This window comes from Lepisma saccharinum, chromosome 4 (assembly GCF_977018435.1).
Source record: "Lepisma saccharinum chromosome 4, izLepSacc3.1, whole genome shotgun sequence".
NCBI lineage: Eukaryota > Metazoa > Arthropoda > Insecta > Zygentoma > Lepismatidae > Lepisma > Lepisma saccharinum.
The window spans coordinates 61,658,640-61,678,644 of record NC_139232.1 but is presented as its reverse complement, the minus strand read 5'-3'; the positions used below and the strand labels follow the sequence as shown (position 1 = coordinate 61,678,644).

At 37.0% G+C, this 20,005-nt stretch overlaps 1 protein-coding gene across 1 annotated transcript; it reads right to left on the bottom strand.

Annotated features, from left to right (window-relative positions):
- Positions 1-1,024: 1,024 nt before the first annotated feature.
- Positions 1,025-15,890, bottom strand: LOC145986509 (tetratricopeptide repeat protein 36). Its single transcript, XM_083120597.1, has 4 exons — positions 15,513-15,890; positions 8,674-8,856; positions 4,326-4,498; positions 1,025-1,830 (listed from the first exon to the last, which is right to left on the bottom strand). The coding sequence occupies exons 1-4, from the start codon at positions 15,619-15,621 to the stop codon at positions 1,732-1,734; spliced, it is 564 nt and encodes a 187-aa protein (XP_082976723.1). The 5' UTR covers positions 15,622-15,890; the 3' UTR covers positions 1,025-1,731.
- Between the last annotated feature and the right edge of the window lie 4,115 nt (positions 15,891-20,005).

Here is a 20,005-nt window from a genome sequence, read left to right as displayed (position 1 = left end):
AAGGTAAATGAAATTGAATTTGTAAATTTAGAAATGTATGACTGAAATTAAATTGAGTTGGGGTTTCAAATTGTTTCTGCAGTCTGGAATGAATGCATCAACTTCCACTATTGTATTTGAAATTGCTTTCTTCTGTGTTAGTTGATTGATTTATCAGAGTGAATTTATTCTGGATGAACAAGGGGGAACAAACTTTTACACCATTGAAGTAAATACTTTTATGTTTGTACTAGGGATGGGACCGATTAATCGGTACTCTATCGGTATTGGCCGATATAGGCATATCAGTAAAAATTTACCGATTATTTTACCAATGCAATATATCGAAAAATATCTCATAATTTAGTGCAAAATTCTGCCATTTTGTTGTAATTTTTATGGATAATCTCAATGCCCTACTTTCTAAAAAAAAGTAATAGTCTAAATATTCAACTTCTTTTGCACTGCAGTAACCTCGAAACACACATTTATTAAGGAGATCAATGAACATTTCAGGTTCTTCAAGGACCATTTCTAATTTTATATCGGATCGGTAGAATACCAGGTATCGGGATTGGCCAAAATTTCATATCGGCCCATCCCTAGTTTGTACTAATTTTCCTCATTCCTCATGCATCCAATTTAGTACAAGATACCTGGAAGATCCAGGCTGCAAGCACTCATTCCCAGGAAGTCAATATAAGGCTGGAGAAGTTTAAGTGTATCTCATTATTCTAGTCTTATCTTCAGCTTTTCCAGTCTTTCATTTCCATTTGTGAATCCTAAATTAGTAACATAAAAGCAGACACAAAAATTTTGTTAGGCTTGTGCAGTTGTGGTGAAGGAATACTTTTAACTAGGGATTGGACAGATTGATCGGTACTCGATCGGAATCAACAGATATAGACATTTCGATTTATCAGTAAAATTACCAATTATTTTACAGGGAGTCTGCCAATCAAGAAATCAACAAGTAGGTCAAGTTTTTTTTACGGTAGATTGAATTTACATTACATAAAAATTGAATACTTTGAAATCTAAAATTGTATGCAACTGTGGTTAAGATTTGTTCACTTTATTTCTTAAGAATTACATTCTTGTTCACATTATTTCTTAAGAATACATTCTTGGATATGTGGGAAGTTTTGTAAATATAAAGTAATGTGTCCATTCCCCATCCAGGATGAAGTTTGTAGCATTAATTTTTACATGCATTAATAATTAAAGTAAGTCTAAATTTCTTCTTAAAGTGCAGCTTCAGTTTTCATCTCCCAATTAAATAAATGTTAAGATAAAAAGGGGGGGGGGGGGAAAGGTCAAGAATTTCGGATTTGTTATTTTGGTAGACACCCTGTTGTACCGATCTGATATAGTTGAACATTCAGCCATTTTGTTATAATTTTTATGGATAATGTCCATATCCTACTTGCAGTCACCTCGAAACACACATTTATTAAGGAGGTCAATGATCCATTCAGGTTCTTAAAGGACCGTGTGGAATTTTATATCGAATCTGTATCGGTAAATTTTACATTGGTACTTTATCGGTATCGATCATCCCTACATTTAGCACTGAACTCTGCAAGTGGAATGAAAAGATTTATTTTCACACTTAGAAATGTATGTGTGTATCATTTGCAAAACAAAATTCTATATTTTAAAGTAATTGAAATACTTTATTACGTAGATGATGATTACCAGAGTTGACAAAGTTACTTCAATCCAGAAAATAAAATGATTGAAAAGATTGCATTACATTGCAGCACCTCCAGTTTCCCCCTTTTGTAACTGTGTGAACATGTCATGGAGCATCTTATTGCACATTGCTGCATATGGATTCATCTGTATGACCTGTGGAGAAAATACATTATATCTCAATTAAAAATACATTATGATATTTAACACTAGGGAACTTTGTTTCTGTAAAAGGTAAGAAAGTATGATTTGATGGTGTTGAATTCAGTGGAATTCATCGAATTTGTGTTATATCAGATCACATTTTGAAAATACAGCATGCCACCTTTTTTTGTATATTCTGTATAACTCCAATGCAGATAGTACGATATGGTTTGAGGGATACTTCTTCCAAAACAATTATCAATTCTTTAACTTCGATTGTTCAAGAGTGGATAGATAACTTAACACACAGTAAGACATATCAATTAAATTACAGTAAGAATAATATCACTTGCAAAGAAATATTTATCAGCTTCAATGGCACCCTGTTACCATTCACAACAGCTCGTACTTAAGGGCCCACAATCTAACCACACTATATTATGTAAAAATAATTGTGCATACTTTCAGGTTAGTTCGTCAGATGTACTTGCATTGATGTTCCAATTCTGTTAGTTTTTCATTTGTTTAAAAATAGGATGCCAAAGGTCATAGGCTTGTCCTATCCTTGGTGTTTCTGAGGGGACCAAGCTATAGGGCAACCACAAAGAAAAAATAATCTTTGGCGAAAAGTCTCTGTGCACCTTCCCCTTCTTCCGTTCAACTCTGGCTATGAGGAAGCATGCTCCACTCTGCCCCTCCCCTCCACATGTTAGTAAGGTGCACAGGAGTCGTGGGTCTGCGCAGGCTTTTTTTGCTTGTGGTTCCTGTTCGGGTTCTTTGGATTCTTCAATATTCTGGAGTATGGAGTAAAGAATATGACGAGTTTACACACAAGCAAAAGTGTATAATTAACGAACAATATAACACAATTTGTATAAAGAACTTACATTATGGTATAGATGCTAGACGTTTCGTCGCGAAGGACGGTATAGATTTTGAGTCATAAATGATGCAAACTAGATAACAGACTGACGTTAAACAACACAAAATAATAAGTTCTGGCGCACACTGATGATGCAGATCAGGTCTATCATAGATGATCAGTCGGTACACAACAGTTCCACTATACAAAAGCTTTGAATGCAGGAAAATGTAAAATTTGGGAGTTTACAGTATATAATATGCATGGCATTTGAACATGGTGAGAGGATCCTTCTCCCTCTGCTTGTAATATTTTGGCCTTTGAGAAAATTCTACATATATATCCTGATTTTTTGAAAAGGTGCTTGAATTCTCACTTAGAATTTTTTCAAATACCACACTAAGATGAAATGTACAAAGTAAGATTGTGGTCTGTCATTTGACACATGTTTCCTCTGTGAGAAGTTTGAACAGAGATGTATTTGGATAATTTGCACAACCATTAACTGTAGATGTTGCCATAGTGTTATTGCAGAACACTACACTGTGGCACTACTGTCGCATGATGAATAGATGAATGACCATATATCTTACAAGCATAGACCCAATTTCAAGCTGTGTTGCCAATGTGATGATGATGATGTCGCATGTTTTACTGCCTGGCTCATGTTCTACTGTGGAAGTGACATTTCATGTAACTAAGAAATTGTGTAGAATAAATGTTATTTTCATGTTTGAAATGAGCAAATCTGAAAGAATGAGACACGCTTACTGGATCTAAAAATATAAAAGTAAAGTGCTCCCCTGTGCTTTGCACCATACCATGAAGGTATAAGGAGAGGGGGGGTTAGTTAGGGCCCCACACTTTCTTGATCATGGCCAAAGGTGGGATTGTGATCAGCACCATGCCCCTGGCCACCTTTACCCCCCCCCCCCCCCCCGAGTTTCCTCCAGGTATCCACTTTATAGGATGCTGGGTGGGTGCTGGAGCCACTTGAACAGGTGAAAAAAAAAACTGGTTTTCCCCCACCTCTGGTCAAACCTGGGTTTCTCGCATGGTAGTCGGACACACTAACAACTGAGCTACTGCAGCTTGGATCTCGTGGCGTAATGAATAAAAGAAATAAATTACTTTGGCATGGTCCACAACTCTCACAATAAGAATATCCAGCCACTGTGGTGCAATGGTCACTAAAGCCAGAGGGCTCAAGATCAAACACTGATGAAGTTATAGGTATATCATGTCTTAGTTCCATTATCCATCTTATAAGCTCATTATCGATCCGCATGACCATGATTAACCAGAGACGTAGAAAAGCAAAAGAAAATAACCAAAATGGAAATAAAAAGACAATGTATCAAAATATTCACCCACCATGCTGGTCTGTATCTTCAATTTTTATCTTCACTCTTGTCTCCTATTAATAAGTTAGATTCATTTATTTTATTTAAGTTTTGTGTGTGTTTCAACTTAAGTCTCTGTCTTGTGTATAATTACCTACCTTTGTGAGTATATAAATTTTATATTATTACCATGTCGAAAAATTCGTGTCAAAAATGAAGGCATCATATTGCATGCAGGAAACTTATACTATTATACTGCACAATTCAGCCACTGAAAAATGTGTAAATAAAATATTACATACTTGAGCTTTAGCAAATTCACTTCCTAACTTCGCAGCTGTTTCAAAGTCCATTCTTGCCTCATCCTCTTTCCCTTCCTTTCGATAAATAAGGCCACGTTGACAGAAGGCTTGACGAGCTGTGTATCCTTTGCCTTCACTCAAGAGCAAGGCATTGTGCAAGTCATTAAGGGCTTCTTCATATGTAAGAAAATGAATCATATTTCACTACATTGCTATTTGTATGCAGTGATAAAAAAATGTTCATTGATGTTTAGCTGGAAACTACTGACCTTGCACAATTATATGGCAAAATAATTTAAGACCTTGGGTGTAAAACATGGTATTGTGACATTTTGGTTATTTCAGAGTTCATTAAGAAAAAAGGTTGTTAGAAGCTATACTGTAGATAAATTGTTTTTGTGTTGTGTTTACTAATTTCAGAAGGCTCTACTGAGTCACAAATTGTATGGCATGGCAATTTCACTTGAAAATTGAAGGATGGCACATTTTAATCTGTAACTCAAAAATGAACAAAATGTCACTTACCATGTTTTACACCCGAGCCCTTCAATTCTCATTGGGGACAGAAGTCCCTTAGAAATAGAATCTTAAAAATGTATTTTTATAAAAAAATATATGGGGCAGGGACGGCGACAGGGCTGGGCAAGCGCCCACCCAAAAATTTCTGTGCCCACCCGATTGCCCATCCAATCAAATTCACTAAGTACATATACTTAAAGATATGTGAATTGTGCAATAAAAAAGTGTATTCTGGTGTTCATTAGATGTATATTTTACTAATGAATATTATCTATACTAGAAATGTTCACATAAAAAGCTCATTTAACTTTGTCATTAGAAAGCAAAAGGAATTACTAGAGATCTTGAAACAAGAAAACTGTGACCAATTGAATACTTCTATGATTAGAAGCAGCTAGTGGGCTTAGGAGGTGCAAAATTATGCAGGGTATGGTCAAAATTAGATCAGGATTTAGGGTGAGCTTGACAGCTGCAGCTCCGGGCCTTCACTGGGGAAAAAAACTGCTTTGAAAAGTACCACATAAAGAAAAAAATTAGGTACTTTGGATGTGATGAAAATGAAGAAATACGTATAACTAAACACCTCATGTAGCTTGGCGAAAAGTCATAACTGAAACTGTGGAGGGGATTGGGGTGGGATCTTGGTGTTGTAAACTCTGGGTCTTCACATATATAAATCCCAGCCTGCATATGATTAAAATGATCTCTAAATAAAGAAATAAAAACCTCAGCGTTGTTTCCTCCAACAACACAATAAATTATTTCAACTTTTTAATTAGGTCTACATTGAAATTCCAGAAGTGTCACTTTCTTTATTTCATTACAATTTTTATATTTATGTTTTTATTTTACATACCTGTGATTTTCAAATATCTACTAATAAATACTGATCAGAAGCAATCACAATATCCACTACAATACCGAGGTATATTAATTTTGATGTAACAGTTATGTGGGTTTTGGCCCAGTGGCCGTGTGGTTAGCACATCGCGCTGCGACGCCAAGGGTCCCGGGTTCGAATCCCGCTCGGGCTTGGTTGTTTGTGAATGCCCATTCATCAATTTCATCACTCATCCCTATCTTCGCAAATTAGCCAAGAGGCACAAAACTCGAAGTAAAATAAACTAAATCAATCAATCAATTATGTAGGTTTGGAAAAAGCAACAGAAATATTGAATTGATAATGGGTGGCTAATTCTATTTAGAAATCCTAGTTCTACACATAAATTTTGCCTATCAGTTACGTAATCATGTGATCTTTCTTGTGATTAACTTACGTAGAATTACTCGTAAAAGAATAAGGGGTTGGAAGGCTTTGTTTTGAGGGCGTCAGAGAACTAATCAATCACGATGAGAATGGTTTAAACTTTAGAAGCATCAGAGGTTTAGCCGAAAAGGTCAACAGAATCTGTAGATGCAGATGAAGTAAAGAAGAGAAGGTATGTCACGAAGTATCCATAAGAAAAATTATGTTCATTTGTTTTCAAGTCGAATTTTATGCTCAGATAGCTAATCGGGATTAAACCTACAGTTTAAAGTGGAGTCCGGACCAGTGTGCATTGTGCTTCCACCAGGGGAGGGGGCAGTAGAAACCAGAACCTCTTCATTATAAGGCGACAACGTTATGCCATTGGAGAAAAAAAATACAGAAAGAACTCACAGGGAACGTGTTATATTATCACCATAAAAGATGTGTTCATTGAGGTGGGTGTATTGCCAGAGACAAATATTTGGGACTTTCGGAAAACAACATTATTGTTCCACGGTGTTAGCTGCCTTGATCCAACAATGAAACACTGTGAAATTGAAACTACCACCTCAACTTTCGAAGTGGTTTGAACTAATGGAAATCCACTTTTGGAAGAATAAGTTGTTTGCTGATTTGACTGATTTGTTCTACGTGAATTCACTTTCCTGCTAATTTTGGCTGTGATTAGATGAAAGTAACGAAGGAGGGAAAACATATACACGCAGACATTAAAAATACAACCCCCCCCCCCCCCACACACACAAATTATTATTTTGACTGTGGTTCGCCTGCAAAATTAAAGTTTCCAGAGTATACTGTGCAGGATAGAGGTTGACATTTGAGCGCTTTCGAAAAGGTCACGCATACACCCCAAGTCGTCTGTGAAGGAGAGATGAATTACCGGGTATAGTGATCAATTTTGATGAATTCCTTGTGTCCAAAATCACATTCCTCAAAATGCGAACTATTTGTTACCTCAGTGCATGTGTTCATCTAACCATACGTGTATCACTTCTCCCGCATGAGTAACAAAGACTTACTTGATTATTACCTTTGGATGATATTTTGTCAAAATAGCCTTTCATAAACCTGGGGATACTTTATGCAGAATGAACAAATAATTGTTTTTTCCATGTGTGTGTGTGTGTGTTTACATTCCCAATAAGACATTAATTTTTTACCCAAATATCCAGTGGCGGCAATTAGGAGGAGCGGGAAAAGTGATCATTAACCACCAAGTTTCAGTCAAAAACTCATATGATGAAAATAATATGATCAGAAACATGCATTTAAATTACGAAAAAGTAATTTAATCCTTCACCATTGTCTACCATCACAATTTCTATCACTGTCGCCTAATATATAAAGTGGAGTAGGTATATGTGCCTTGTAATTTTGCACTTGAAGGACAAAATATGATGCAACCAATTCACATTTATTTCACTACATTGACATGAAGGAAAGAATGTGATTAGAATGTATGGCTGCGCACACACAAACACTTACCTTGAAATAATTGTGTTCATCGGAGATAAAAAAGTGGAACAAGATGCGAGAATAGATTAGAAAAGTAAGAGGAAAGACACCAAACACACACACACACACACACACACATACATGTGATGTGTATGTGCATGGCAGTCAAGAGAAACATTTGAAGAATGGAACGAGAGAAAGTGAAATGGAGAAAGAGGTAACAAGCTGAGAAAGCTATAAGAAGGCATTAGGGAGTAAAACAGAAAAAATGAAAAGGGGAGGGAATAGAAGTGAAGGTAAATCAGGAGTGTAAGAGAGAAGGGGATACATATGCATGTATGTCGTACATATATGTGTCTTATATGCATGTATATATATGGCCTTACATTTATACCTGCCCACCCTAATCTATCAATATACAGCTTCTGCCCACCCGGTCGAAAATTTCTGGCACCGCCCCTGATATGGGGAATTTACATTTACATTTACATTAGTATTTGGCACTAAAAAAGGCAGAATTTTAGAAATTATATGATGAGCAGGTTCTCTCAGGCTATTGACCAGGTGAGGTGGTCATTAACCCCAGAGAATCTTGTTCATCAAGTCACAGGATACCAATGTCAGATCGATAAAAATCATTTATCAAATTAATTAATGTAACCATTATCAGATTATAATCACTATCAGCTTCATAGTTATTGTGCTTTCTAGCTTCTTGTGGAATATGTTTTGAGATTGCAAATTCTTTAAATAAGTGGAATGAAACTAAAAATCTAAGTATAAATGGTTATTTCTGACAACTTCTTGAAAGTAAAAATCTAAGTATAAATGGTTATTTCTGATAACTTCTTGATCCGTGCACAGTGCCTCAATTAAAGAACCATTAAGCGAATTACCGAGTAATGCATACAGTTTAGAACAATTACATCTAAAAGTAAAATTATTTTATTATAAATATGTAGTGAATAATGAGTAAAATACTTTCTAGCAATTTTGGTTACTGAACATCGTAATTTTGACATTCGTAAGTTGAAAAGCGTTAGCTTAAAATATTGCTCAAAATCTTCACATAGCATGATGCCACAAATTTGTCTCGACAGTTACCTGGTATGCTTCCTGTAAGCCTGTATGCCTGTGCTCTGTTGTTGTAGCATGATGGATTCTTTGGATCCTGTTCAATGGCCTTGGTGAAAAAGTTTACTGCTGCCTCCAAGTTCCCATTTTCTGCTGCTTTTACTCCTTCGGCCTCAAAGAATTTCACTTCAGGTCTCACCTCTGTTGTATTATCTTAAAATTAAAAGAATTTCAAAATTAGTAACTGGTTAGGAAAAATTTAAAAGCATATGAAAGACTTGTATAGTTTATCATTGTTTATATGATATTTTTTTATTATTATTATTTTGGACATTTATTAGGAATCAACGGTGTGAAGTGCACAATGATTTAAGTCAGTGGCGAAGCATGGTCTTATGGAGAAGGCAAGCAATGCAGTACTCTGAAAGTGGGGGAGTAAATAAATTATACAGCCTGTTGCCCCAGTTTATCTAGGAAAGAAATGGCATTTTAAATAATAATAATAATATATCCCCAAACTCCTCTCTCAACGGCCATGCTACTTAGCTCAAAATTCTTGTCACGTTATTGATATAATAAAATACTTGCTATTACTTACAGTTTCCCATACACAATTTGAAATATTCATGTTTGTTTTGGTACAGTCACAACATACCAAACAAATGAGAACGCTCACTTGAACCACTCGTTCTTCCCACACAAATGGAAAATGTTCCGAAAAGCTCCGAAACTAACAGAAAAATGATACCAACTTTGTTGTAAAAATTATTGTTCACGGGAGAGTAAAATAACTGACTTGAACCTTAAGCGTTGGAATAATAGGTCATTAGAACAGGAAGAAAATGCGCAGATTTTTTTTATTTATTTATTTATTTGACAATGTATCATTAATAAAAATAGTATATTGAGTTTGATAACATTTAGGACTTTACGTTTTTGCTATTTGCAGGTCTCAGAAGAGAGTTTCATTGCTTTCTTGACATAAGTGTTATCGAAAAAACATCAGTTTATTGAATTTGTTTGTTTGGAAACTCGCAATAAATATCATGTAAATTATTTGGTAGTTGTCAACACTGGCGTGTCGTTGCAATTTGAGATGAGAGAGGTGTGAGGCGGACAACAGCCAGCTGTTCTTCAGATTCCAGCGTGCTGTAGTGCCAGGGACAACATGTTTGTCTTTAAAGAAAAACCTGAATGTCGACATTATTGACACGTTTTACAAATCGTGAAACTTAAAGTAATGCAAATGCTTTAAAGTACATATGCTTACATGGAATTTCGAACAGTTATAATGATTTATTTCAATAATTCCGTGTTTATAATAAAGCAAATATTCATCTTCGAGATCGTGTTAACACTTATATGCTTTCTGCTAGTAGTGTCTGCTGTCTGCTTGGCTCGGCTGTTTTTGAGAGAAGCCGAAAAGCATAGCTTTTATTAGTGGTTTAGGGACCGTACCTTTACCAGCATCTATCCTTCGCCATATGATACTTCAGCGTTAGTTTCCCACATGGTGGCTGCAAGCAGAGAGTTTGGTGTATATCTGGGAGAAGGAAGAATGATGGGACATTTCCCAAGGGAACACATGAATTATTATCATGTAGAAAGATGGAATTAGAAACTAGAACATCGAATATGATGATCTGGAAATTAAAATTGGTGGAATATATATATATATATATATAAACAGTGGTATGCACATAAAACATTGCCTGGCAAATTGTCCATTGAACGCTGAATGCATTGTCCAACAAACTGGCTGACAACCGTAAGAGGAAAATGAGTAAAAGTGGAGCTGGACTTATTTGCCTGGTTATATGCATGATGATCCAAGACCAGTCAGCTAGTTCCCCAAAACAAACAAAAACCACATGAATTATGTCAGCCAAAATACATATTTTTAATATTATTTGGGACTTTTTAACCTGCAATAGGTCACGCTCACTCGAGCCACACCATCAGTCGCTATTTCGGTACAGACAACCACTTTCAGTATTCTTTGTTTTTTGTATTTCTAGATATTTTTATATTATTTTCTCATTAATACAAATATTAACTTTTTATTAATCTAGTCATCTGTTTGTTATATTCTACATATTTATTACAATGAACGTTCCACAGCGTAACTTTGTCTTTTCCAAGATACTGCGCCCTAAGATATTCTAAATCTTTATCCTGGTCTTCCTCGTCGTCTGCTGACACCTCAGAAGCACTATCATGGTCACTATTTTCTGCTTGGCGGACATCTGAGTCACCAGAGTCTTCCAAATCAGAAGGGAACTGTAAATCCACCTGGTCGTCTGTGGCTTCTTCCAGCCACTCGCTGATTATCTGTATTAGACATTTTTAGAGTATTCACAAGATAAAATCAACTAAAACCACTCGGACACTTCTCACGCTGCCTATTTACAGGACACAAAAAAGATAATGAGACAAGAACTCACTAGAAATCACCAGGTGTGCCCATTCCGCCCAAGGCCAATGGTGCAACCCCCCCCCCCCAAATCGTGGTAATCCACATGAAGTATTTAATTATGATAGCGTGTCTACTGAAAGTAACGTTTTTTAAGTTTTATTGAACACGATACATGATCTGCCCGGCCTCCTTAAACAGAGGTTTCCATCCCCCAGCTAGACCGTGGATGCATTACCCCTCAAAATATTTTGGTGAATACGTAATAATTCATTTAATTTTAATACAATAGCCTGTTAAACTGTCCATATTTGTTAATGGTTCAAATTTTCGAAATAACGGAAAGCTAGCAATCTCAAGTGTCATAATTATATAAATATGTATTTAAACAGTGTTTGTGGTTGGAGAACAAGATTTCAATAACCCACAATTTGGGTATTTAACACAAAGCCTTATACAACGTAAGATTGAAAATTACAGAACCCTAGCTAGAAATTCCTAAGGCCGGGACGAGAATATAATAAGGTGTCTCCTTCAAAGAACTCACCCCCTCTGCTTGGGGTAATTACATTTTTTTTAGTGTTATGTAATACATAACAATAATTAAGTGCAGATTTCACTTGCTAAAGCAAAATTACCCTGCAACACTAAGTTAGAAATGCGAATTTGACACTATTTATTGACATTATCGAGTAATGTACAAGGCGTTACTTAGGCCAGTCAACAAGGGATGATTTTGGGGTCCAATAAGGAAAAAAATCGGGGAAAGCTGGAACAAATGTTGTTATCTTCCTAAAAGGATTCTTAACAACATATTAATTTTGCACACCTGTACACCCCGGATTTGGCAGCCATCTTTGAAAAATGGCGCCTAAAATCAGTTTTTTTTGCAAATATCTTGCTTGGAAAGCACTTTACAACAAAAGAGGTTATGATGAAAAATAATCTACATAAAATTCTCTACAAAAAAGGTTATGTGCATTTTTGTTCTAAGAAGCACCGTTGGGGTGCTAGAGGAGCGAGTAATTTCACTTATTTTTCTCCACTCTATTTTGCAAGAGCGAAAGACAAGGAAACTTTCTTACAAGGTAACTTGAGGGCTTATTTCTTATTAAAATACCTATTCCAAATGTATGAGCCACGGTAGCTCAGTCCTGTCGACCTCCATGGCAGAGTGGTTTTCACAGCAGGCTGCTATGCCAAGGGCCCCGGGTTTGAATCCCGGCTAGGACATGGATGTTTGTGTATGTCCGTAATGAGAAAAACCTAGAATATTAGTAAAAAGTTATATGTGTGAAAGTTGAGAAAATGGGGAATACTACCGCATAGGAGTATTCCTTAAGAAAAAAAAAGTCGTTAGGTCATCTGACTACAGTATAATTCTTCACAATCGTCTCATGAAAATGCTAGACACACATTTTTGTAACGCAAGAAAACTTTTATATCTATTTCTTTGCAGGCTTGCAAGAATATTAATTTAATGGGACTTCAATACTTTCATAGGATCCCTCGATATTTACTATTTTCCAGCTTCTCTTTTCCTATGTTCGGCGCCGAAACGTGCGCTTACCATATCGCTAAATACAGTTCCCAAATATAATGTTCGAACCCTAAAGAAATCCCTTGACAATCTAAGATTTTACACTTTACTACGAGCTCCATATCTCAAATTTAATATTCAATCCTTCAACCTAGATATTACTCCCTCCAAAAGAAAAACCTCCAAACCACATTTTCCGCTACAATCTCGGACGTAATATTAATACACAAGAGTTGGATATCCCCCAAAATTAATGCTCAGCCCCCTAACTAAAATTCTCACAATAATCTAAGATTTAACAATGATATTCAATAGTCGGATATTGCCCCCCCCCCCTTCCACCAACGTTTAATCCTCAATCCCCGACCAGAATCCACGTGTCGATTTAAGACCCAATGTGTAAGAGTTGGATATCCCCACTTCCTTAATAATAATATTACCCATTACAATTTCCTTGGCAGTCTATAATTTGCTATTATGCAACAGCAATTAGTTAATAACGTAATTCAACTTGTGCCAAATGCTGTACTGTTTCACATCAAATTTCCATCACAAAGATTCGCCCCCCCCAAAAAAAAAAAAGTTGGACATAACGTGAGTTCACAAACTCACCTGTGGGCATCATCGCTACCTCAAAGTACTTCATTTTCTTCATCTAATGGATTAAATATGGTGTACCTAAGGTGTAAACGTCTTTACATTTATTTTGGAAATAATATATAAATGTTGAAAATTTCGATAGCGCAATCTGCGCCACAATTCCCCCCTGTGGGCACCCCTGGAAATCACGCAGATCTATTGAGGAAAGAGCAAAAAGCTTAAAAAACTAACGGCATCGGTCGCGGGTGAGCACTGCGCTCACTCTGACATCAATGGTCTCCTTCGCACTCCCGATTACATCATCCAATACAAATGTGATCACGGCACTCGTAACTCTCTAAAAGTCAGCTATAGAGCACCACGGTTCAAATATTGTTAAAATGCCGCTCAATTAAAATTGAAAGTGAGCGCAGCGACTGATCCCGGATTAAAATTGTAACTGCCCTCTGCTTCTACACATTTTTTCTGGTATCCTTACTGCCATTCACAACATTTGTTTCATATTTTACCCGGTGGAGGCACATAGCAGTTTGGATCTCACTTTAAACTGTAGGTCCATATCCGATTAGCGCATCTATGCATAAAGTGGACTTAATTTTTAGTATACCTTATTCTCAGTCAGTGGCGCAACCGCAGGGTTGCCCCTCCCCCCCCCCCAAACCGTGAACGGAAATGAGTTCAAGGGAGGGCAAACATTGAGGGCCAAGTGTGCCTGCAGGGGGCAATTACCGCCCACAACTTCAAATTTTATGCAAATAAAAATACTTTTCGTAAAGTTTTCTTGCTCGCATTACCTGCTTTTCTAGTCTTATCAAGTTCAGGACTGTAGCTAAGGGGCGGCGGGAGTCGGCCCTGGGCGCCGAACGATCTAAATGAAAATAAGTTGTAAAATTTATTTATTTATTTATTGTTTTAAGTCCACTTTACGCACAGAAAGGCTAATCGGGACTGGACCTACAGTGTAAAGTGGGATCCGAACCACTGTGTCATGTGTGCCCCCACCGGGTATGGAACCTGGGACCTCTTGATCACAAGGCGACGATGTTACCACTACACCACCTGGGAGACACAAAAGTTGTAAAAGAGAATGATTTGGCGTCCCGTGAAATTATTTGCGCCCTATTAAATCAATATTGATTTCAGCCTGCAAAAAAAAATCGATCCAAAAAATTTTCTTGCTCGCTTCGCTCGCAATTTGCCATTGTTCTCTGTAATGCAATGGGAATTATCAGACAGAGAAATAACACTTGTCTTAATTGATTTTCTTTTAAATGCATGAACAATTGTTTTGAGGAAAAGGAGCGTGCACATTTCAGAGACAATTTATGTAATTTTTGCTCTTGGTTTATTGTAAAATGGATGAATTGGTTGTGTAATGTATTTAAATAATACATGTTGTATATACATGTATTAAAGAAACTTTGAATACGTACACAATTTAGTGTCCACTTTGTTCCATGTTGCATAATGTGAAACATATATCGTGCATGAAAGTTATACATGTTAATGCAAAAAATAATTATATTATTTGGAATGCATTTATCAAGCATTTTCTGGCTTTCAAAAATAGTTTGTGTGCTTGTTTTCCATTATTAATGTGAAATTGAACGTGTTGAAAAATTAATTCAAATCGTTTGTTCAAACACAAATGCTTTAGCAGCAACTTCTACCCCCTTTTGCATAATTTAGGAGGATAATAACGTCTTTGATACTACTACTACTACTAATAACAATAATGTTATTATTATTATTGGCACGTTTATCCTAGTACTTACCCCACCCCCAGACAAAAATTCGTGGTTGCGCCTCTGTTCTCAGTTAGGCTAGTATGACAGGACCTACAGTTTAAAGTGGGATCTAAACTACTGTGGAATGTGCCTCCACCATCGAACCACGGACGTAACTTTGGGAAGGGGTGGGGGGCAGAATGGAACCTGAGGCTTAACTTTGAGAGGGACACAATCTAACTTTGGGCTTAACTTTGAGGGGGGGAAGAATCGAAAAGTTTTCCATAAAAATAGGGTTCAGGATGATTTGCTAATTAACTGTTATATTTGAGAAATCATAAATTTACTCATTATTACTTTACCCCTAATGTCTCGCAAGGTTGACAAAGGTATCATCAACTTGTAAATTTTAATAAACCTGAAAATTCTTAGGGCAAGTGCCCCTCCACTCCTTGCCTCCACCAAGTTACGTCTACAGATTGAACTCGGGACCCCTTGCAACAAGGTTACCACTACACCATCAGGGAGTCCCATTATTAAGAACTCTACCCCTTCCCATATTTGAGTTAGAAAGAAGAATAAACTGTACCTTCTGATTCCTGCGACGTTTCCTCCTGGAAGAAATCCAGATGTTCCCCAATTGGCAGGAGAGGATTAAATATGCTGTCTAAAACAGCTTTGTCATTCCCGCTTTCCATTCCAAACAGAGACTTCTGTTACTATTCGGAGTGTAGTATTATCCGTACTATAGGTAGGTACTGCGTATTACTTCCGCATTGATTTAAATCCCATATGAAAGTTGATACACCACCTGACAGTGCCTAATTGTTTGTATATTATACAAACAACAGTACAGACAGGTGAAATTCCTTTTCTATTCTCTTCTAAGGTAGAAATTCCATAAACTACGGCCAGTCGGGTTTGGTCGGGTTTTTCAACGACTTTCCTACTTTCTCAGGTAGGAAGGTAGGAACTAGGAACAAGTTCTTTCCGATTCTAGCGTGCTGATATGATGTCGGACAAGGTGAACAAGTACAACTTTTTCTGACTGGTTGCTTCTTGTACGAGGGAGGCGTGGCTAATAAGACACTTCTCTCTTGCACTGTCGAATTATACAAGTGCAGACTTTTGGTGGTAGTCTTCTTACACATCTCCATGTGAGTTACCTATAGAGTATCTTTGTCACGATGACTCATTTCTCAGCAGCAAAAGCTACAGTTGACAAATTGTCTGTCGTTAGTTTTGTTCTTTTTTCTTCTTCGTTCTGCCGGTATCCGTGGCGGAATGATAGCACTGCGCGCTACGACGTCAGGTGTCCCAAATCGTCGGCTACGTCCCAAATTCGAATCTCGGCCTGGGGCCCCTGGGCATGGGTGTCCTTTCTGAGTGTGACTTCTTCATATCATCACACATCTTCATCGTCGCGATTACCCAAATGTGGAAGAAAAGAAACGGAAAATAATCTAATGCAATCAATAATTTCTTCATTCTGTGTGTTTTAGATGTAATTGAAATAAAAACGGATCAGCAGAATTCCATTCCTTAAAACAAGGGAGGATGTACGTACGTACAAATAAAAAAGGGAAAATTGATGAAGTGAAAAAGATTACATTATTTTTTTAAAAAAAATTCAGCCAAAAAATTAAATGAATTGAACATATATTACATTTACACATCAACATGTTTGTTTATGCTTTATTACAACTTTCCGATGCAACTTTAAAATGCAACAACAAAGCGCACTAAATCAACTGGACGCAGGTACGTGGTCACGGGGGCTAAGGAGGCTGAAGCCCTCTCGAAATCCTACAAATAAATAACTTAAATAGTGTATTAGTGGTAATTAATTTTACTTCCTTTTGTAATATATTGTAATATACTGATAAATTCATCTTCAGGGTTTCTATTCCCCCACCTTTTCGTCTTTAGATTCCTGCTGCTGATAAAGGATGAGCCCACTTCTCGAAATAAAATTCTGACTACGGGCCTGACTGGACGTCGCATAATACCACGTTCAAATGAATGTAGGACGAGTTCGAGTTGAAGAATACGTGACGAGCGAGATGGTTCTTGTTTATTTCTCCTTTTTCTTGTATTTAGAGGAATTGGTTTGTCTTTGTTGATGTGCGATATCGAGAAGATCATCCCGTTTTTACCTTCTGTAGTTGGAGTTGAACTCTCAGTCATTTTTCTTTTATCGTGTGGAATAATAAACCTCTAAACTGCAATAATAATACTAATAATAATAATAATAATAATGACTTACTGGGGGTAAAATCATTGTTTTCAGTACATTTCAAGCTACGTTTTATGTCTTGTAAGTTTTTTCACCATTTCTAAGGCAAATGGCTGAAATTTAGGGTCAAAAGCAAAACTGATATTTAATTTTGAAGAAAAATCAAAGTTTACCCCGATTTCGAACACTGCTTATCGTCATTCATCTTCATTGTTGCGATTAGCCGAAAGTGACAAGAGAAGAGAATACTAAATTAACCATGCGCTCTCATAGTTACGATTAGACAAAGTGAGAGTAAAGCGACTCGGATAATACATAAATTTGCAATATACAAAGGCTGTCGCAGAGAAGGTGAGACTAATTCCTGTATAGGAAAACAGCGACCTCCATTGGCTAGCAAATGTACTAGGGTGGAAATTTGGTTCATTAGCTGCCGATTGAGACCAAAATGAGCGCAATAGGTCAAAAAGTCGTGACTAAGTAGCAGTTAAAAGACAAGCATGTACATGGACCCTCCAAGAATCATTAAAATGAAACAAAAAAATTACAAACCACAAAATTTTTATTCAGAATCAGCCATATCGAGTAGACGTACATCTCTTTCAAAATAGGCACCATTGACAGAAAAGTGGAAATAGAAAAAAAAAAAAAATGGGTTCGAGGTCCGGGCTGTATGCTGGATGCGGGAAAATTTATATTTTTTTCTTCGTCGCGTAATCCTGAAAAGCCCGCGCGGTATGCGGGCGTGAGTTATCGTGGTGCAATATGAAGGAGTTCTTCAAATACGGCCTCTTTTTTGCTACGTGCTGGCGCAGAGTCTCAATGACTGTGCATCTACTCAGTCTGTCGTGATCGGCATATGCCTGTTCAAATATTGCATATGTTTCCGCAACACTTTTCCCTAAACGCCAACAAAATTTCATGGCATGTCGCTGTTCATCTTGAATACTCATCGCGAAAAGCAATGTTATACACAAAAACCTGGAGGGGTAAACGAAGCACGTTCCACGTAAATCAACACAGCTGCTCACTAACGTCGTTTCGCAACATGTGACAACTTGCTACGGAAACAGAATGAGTCATCTTACACGACGCGACTATTGTCGAAACCAAAGGCAGTGTTGCCAAGCCAGGAAAAAATCTGTCCCACCTTCTCTGCGACAACCTTTGTATATATTATTAACTGAAGAAAACTCGTTTACTGCAGGAAATTTAAAAACTCAGCGTACATCTTTTTTTTTTTTTACTTATATTTATTTATATTGAAGAAAATGACGTGTAAACCCGACTGTTCTAAATGTACTGTTATTTTAAAATTTGTGAACAAAATATGACGAAAATATTTGTAATTCCAGAACAGACATTCTTGTAATAATTTCTTGCCAGTCATCAGAAGTATTGGCAATGAACAAGACTCTTCACGTGTTCAGTCATTGACTGTTGGCAGTATTGCTTTCTTATTTTAGTGGATGAACCCTCTACCGAGTACCTGAATTATAATAAATTCTGCCACTGTTAGGACATCAATCACATAATTGAGGGGTCTAGTGAGAGAGGGAGCTATGCCACTTTGACAAAAAATGGAAATAAATTGAGTTTTCTAAAGCATTGCGTTGAGTCATAATTTGTATAACAAAGGGTAATTTTATTTTTGCTGAACATATTGTTAGGTAAATTATTCAAAAGGAAAAATATGAATTTCAATATAAATAACATTTATTATGAACATGTATGGTATATTGTTGTAGTATACCCATGTGGAAAAATCAATCTAGCACATCAAATACTTTGAACAAGGTTTAAATATTTTTGCCTGAGTGTAAATCATGTTCACAGGGTTACATATGATCTACATAAAGACAACTTCATATGTCTTCTGAAGGATCTTCACTGTCCATTGTTTCTGTGGATTTTATTTTTTGGTAAACACCATGAAAAACTGGAGGAATATAATGCATTATTGCCATGAGATCTTTTAACTTCAGGGCTGATATTAAATCTTACACCGGTTACTGCAACAGCACCTCTGCCACTCCTATTGCAGACACCATCAGTAAGTGGCATAGCTCCTTCTCTCACTCAAAATGCAGATGAGGACGTATTCAAGAACTCAGAAAATCTGCTGCAAAATAAGCGGGAGCTATGTATGCCACATGGTTGTAGTTCACATGATAGATGACAGATGGTAGGAGAAGACTGAAAATGGCAAAAAATGAAATTTTCAAGATTTGTGGCATAGCTCCCTCTCTCAATAGACCCCTCAATTCATCTGCAAGAAATGGGGCACACGTTGTTTTTGCACTGGAAGTTTTAAGATACTTGTGTTTTACATAGTACCTAATGACTTTTTGCTGTCACTTTCACTGCCCATGCTAAGTTTAGAAAGGGGGTGGTGGAATATCCGCGAAACAGATTAATCGCGAAACGGACAAAGAGCGAACGGGTACAACCGCGAAAGGTATCGTAAGAGCGAAACGGAACAAGTGCGAACGGAATAAGCTGGAAAGGTTTAAATGAGAAACGGAATAAACGCGAATGAATAAGCGCGAAAGGAATTACAGCGAAACGGGTTAATTCCGAAACTAAAATTTCACACAGGAATAAGCGCGAAGGGAACAACCGCGAAACGGATTAATCGCGAAACCAATAATTGATTGATTGATTTGCTTTATTTTACTTCGCTTCTTGTGCCACTTTTGGCTAATTTGCGAAGATGAGGATGAGTGATGATATGATGAAATTGATGAATGGACACTCACAGACATCCATGCCCAAGCCGGGACACGAACCCGAGACCCCTGGCGTCGTAGCGCGATGTGCTAACCACTCCACCAAGGGGGCCGGCT

What these genes read in the sequence shown, in the direction of transcription:
- LOC145986509 (XM_083120597.1), bottom strand. Translation starts at nt 15,621, where the DNA reads ATGGAAAGCGGGAATGACAAAGCTGTTTTAGACAGCATATTTAATCCT. An exon ending in GCTTACAGGAAGCATACCAG is followed by an intron (nt 4,499 to 8,673) that starts GTAACTGTCGAG and finishes TTACATATGAAG; the next exon opens with AAGCCCTTAATGACTTGCAC. An exon ending in GTGAATTTGCTAAAGCTCAA is followed by an intron (nt 1,831 to 4,325) that starts GTATGTAATATT and finishes TTTTCTCCACAG; the next exon opens with GTCATACAGATGAATCCATA.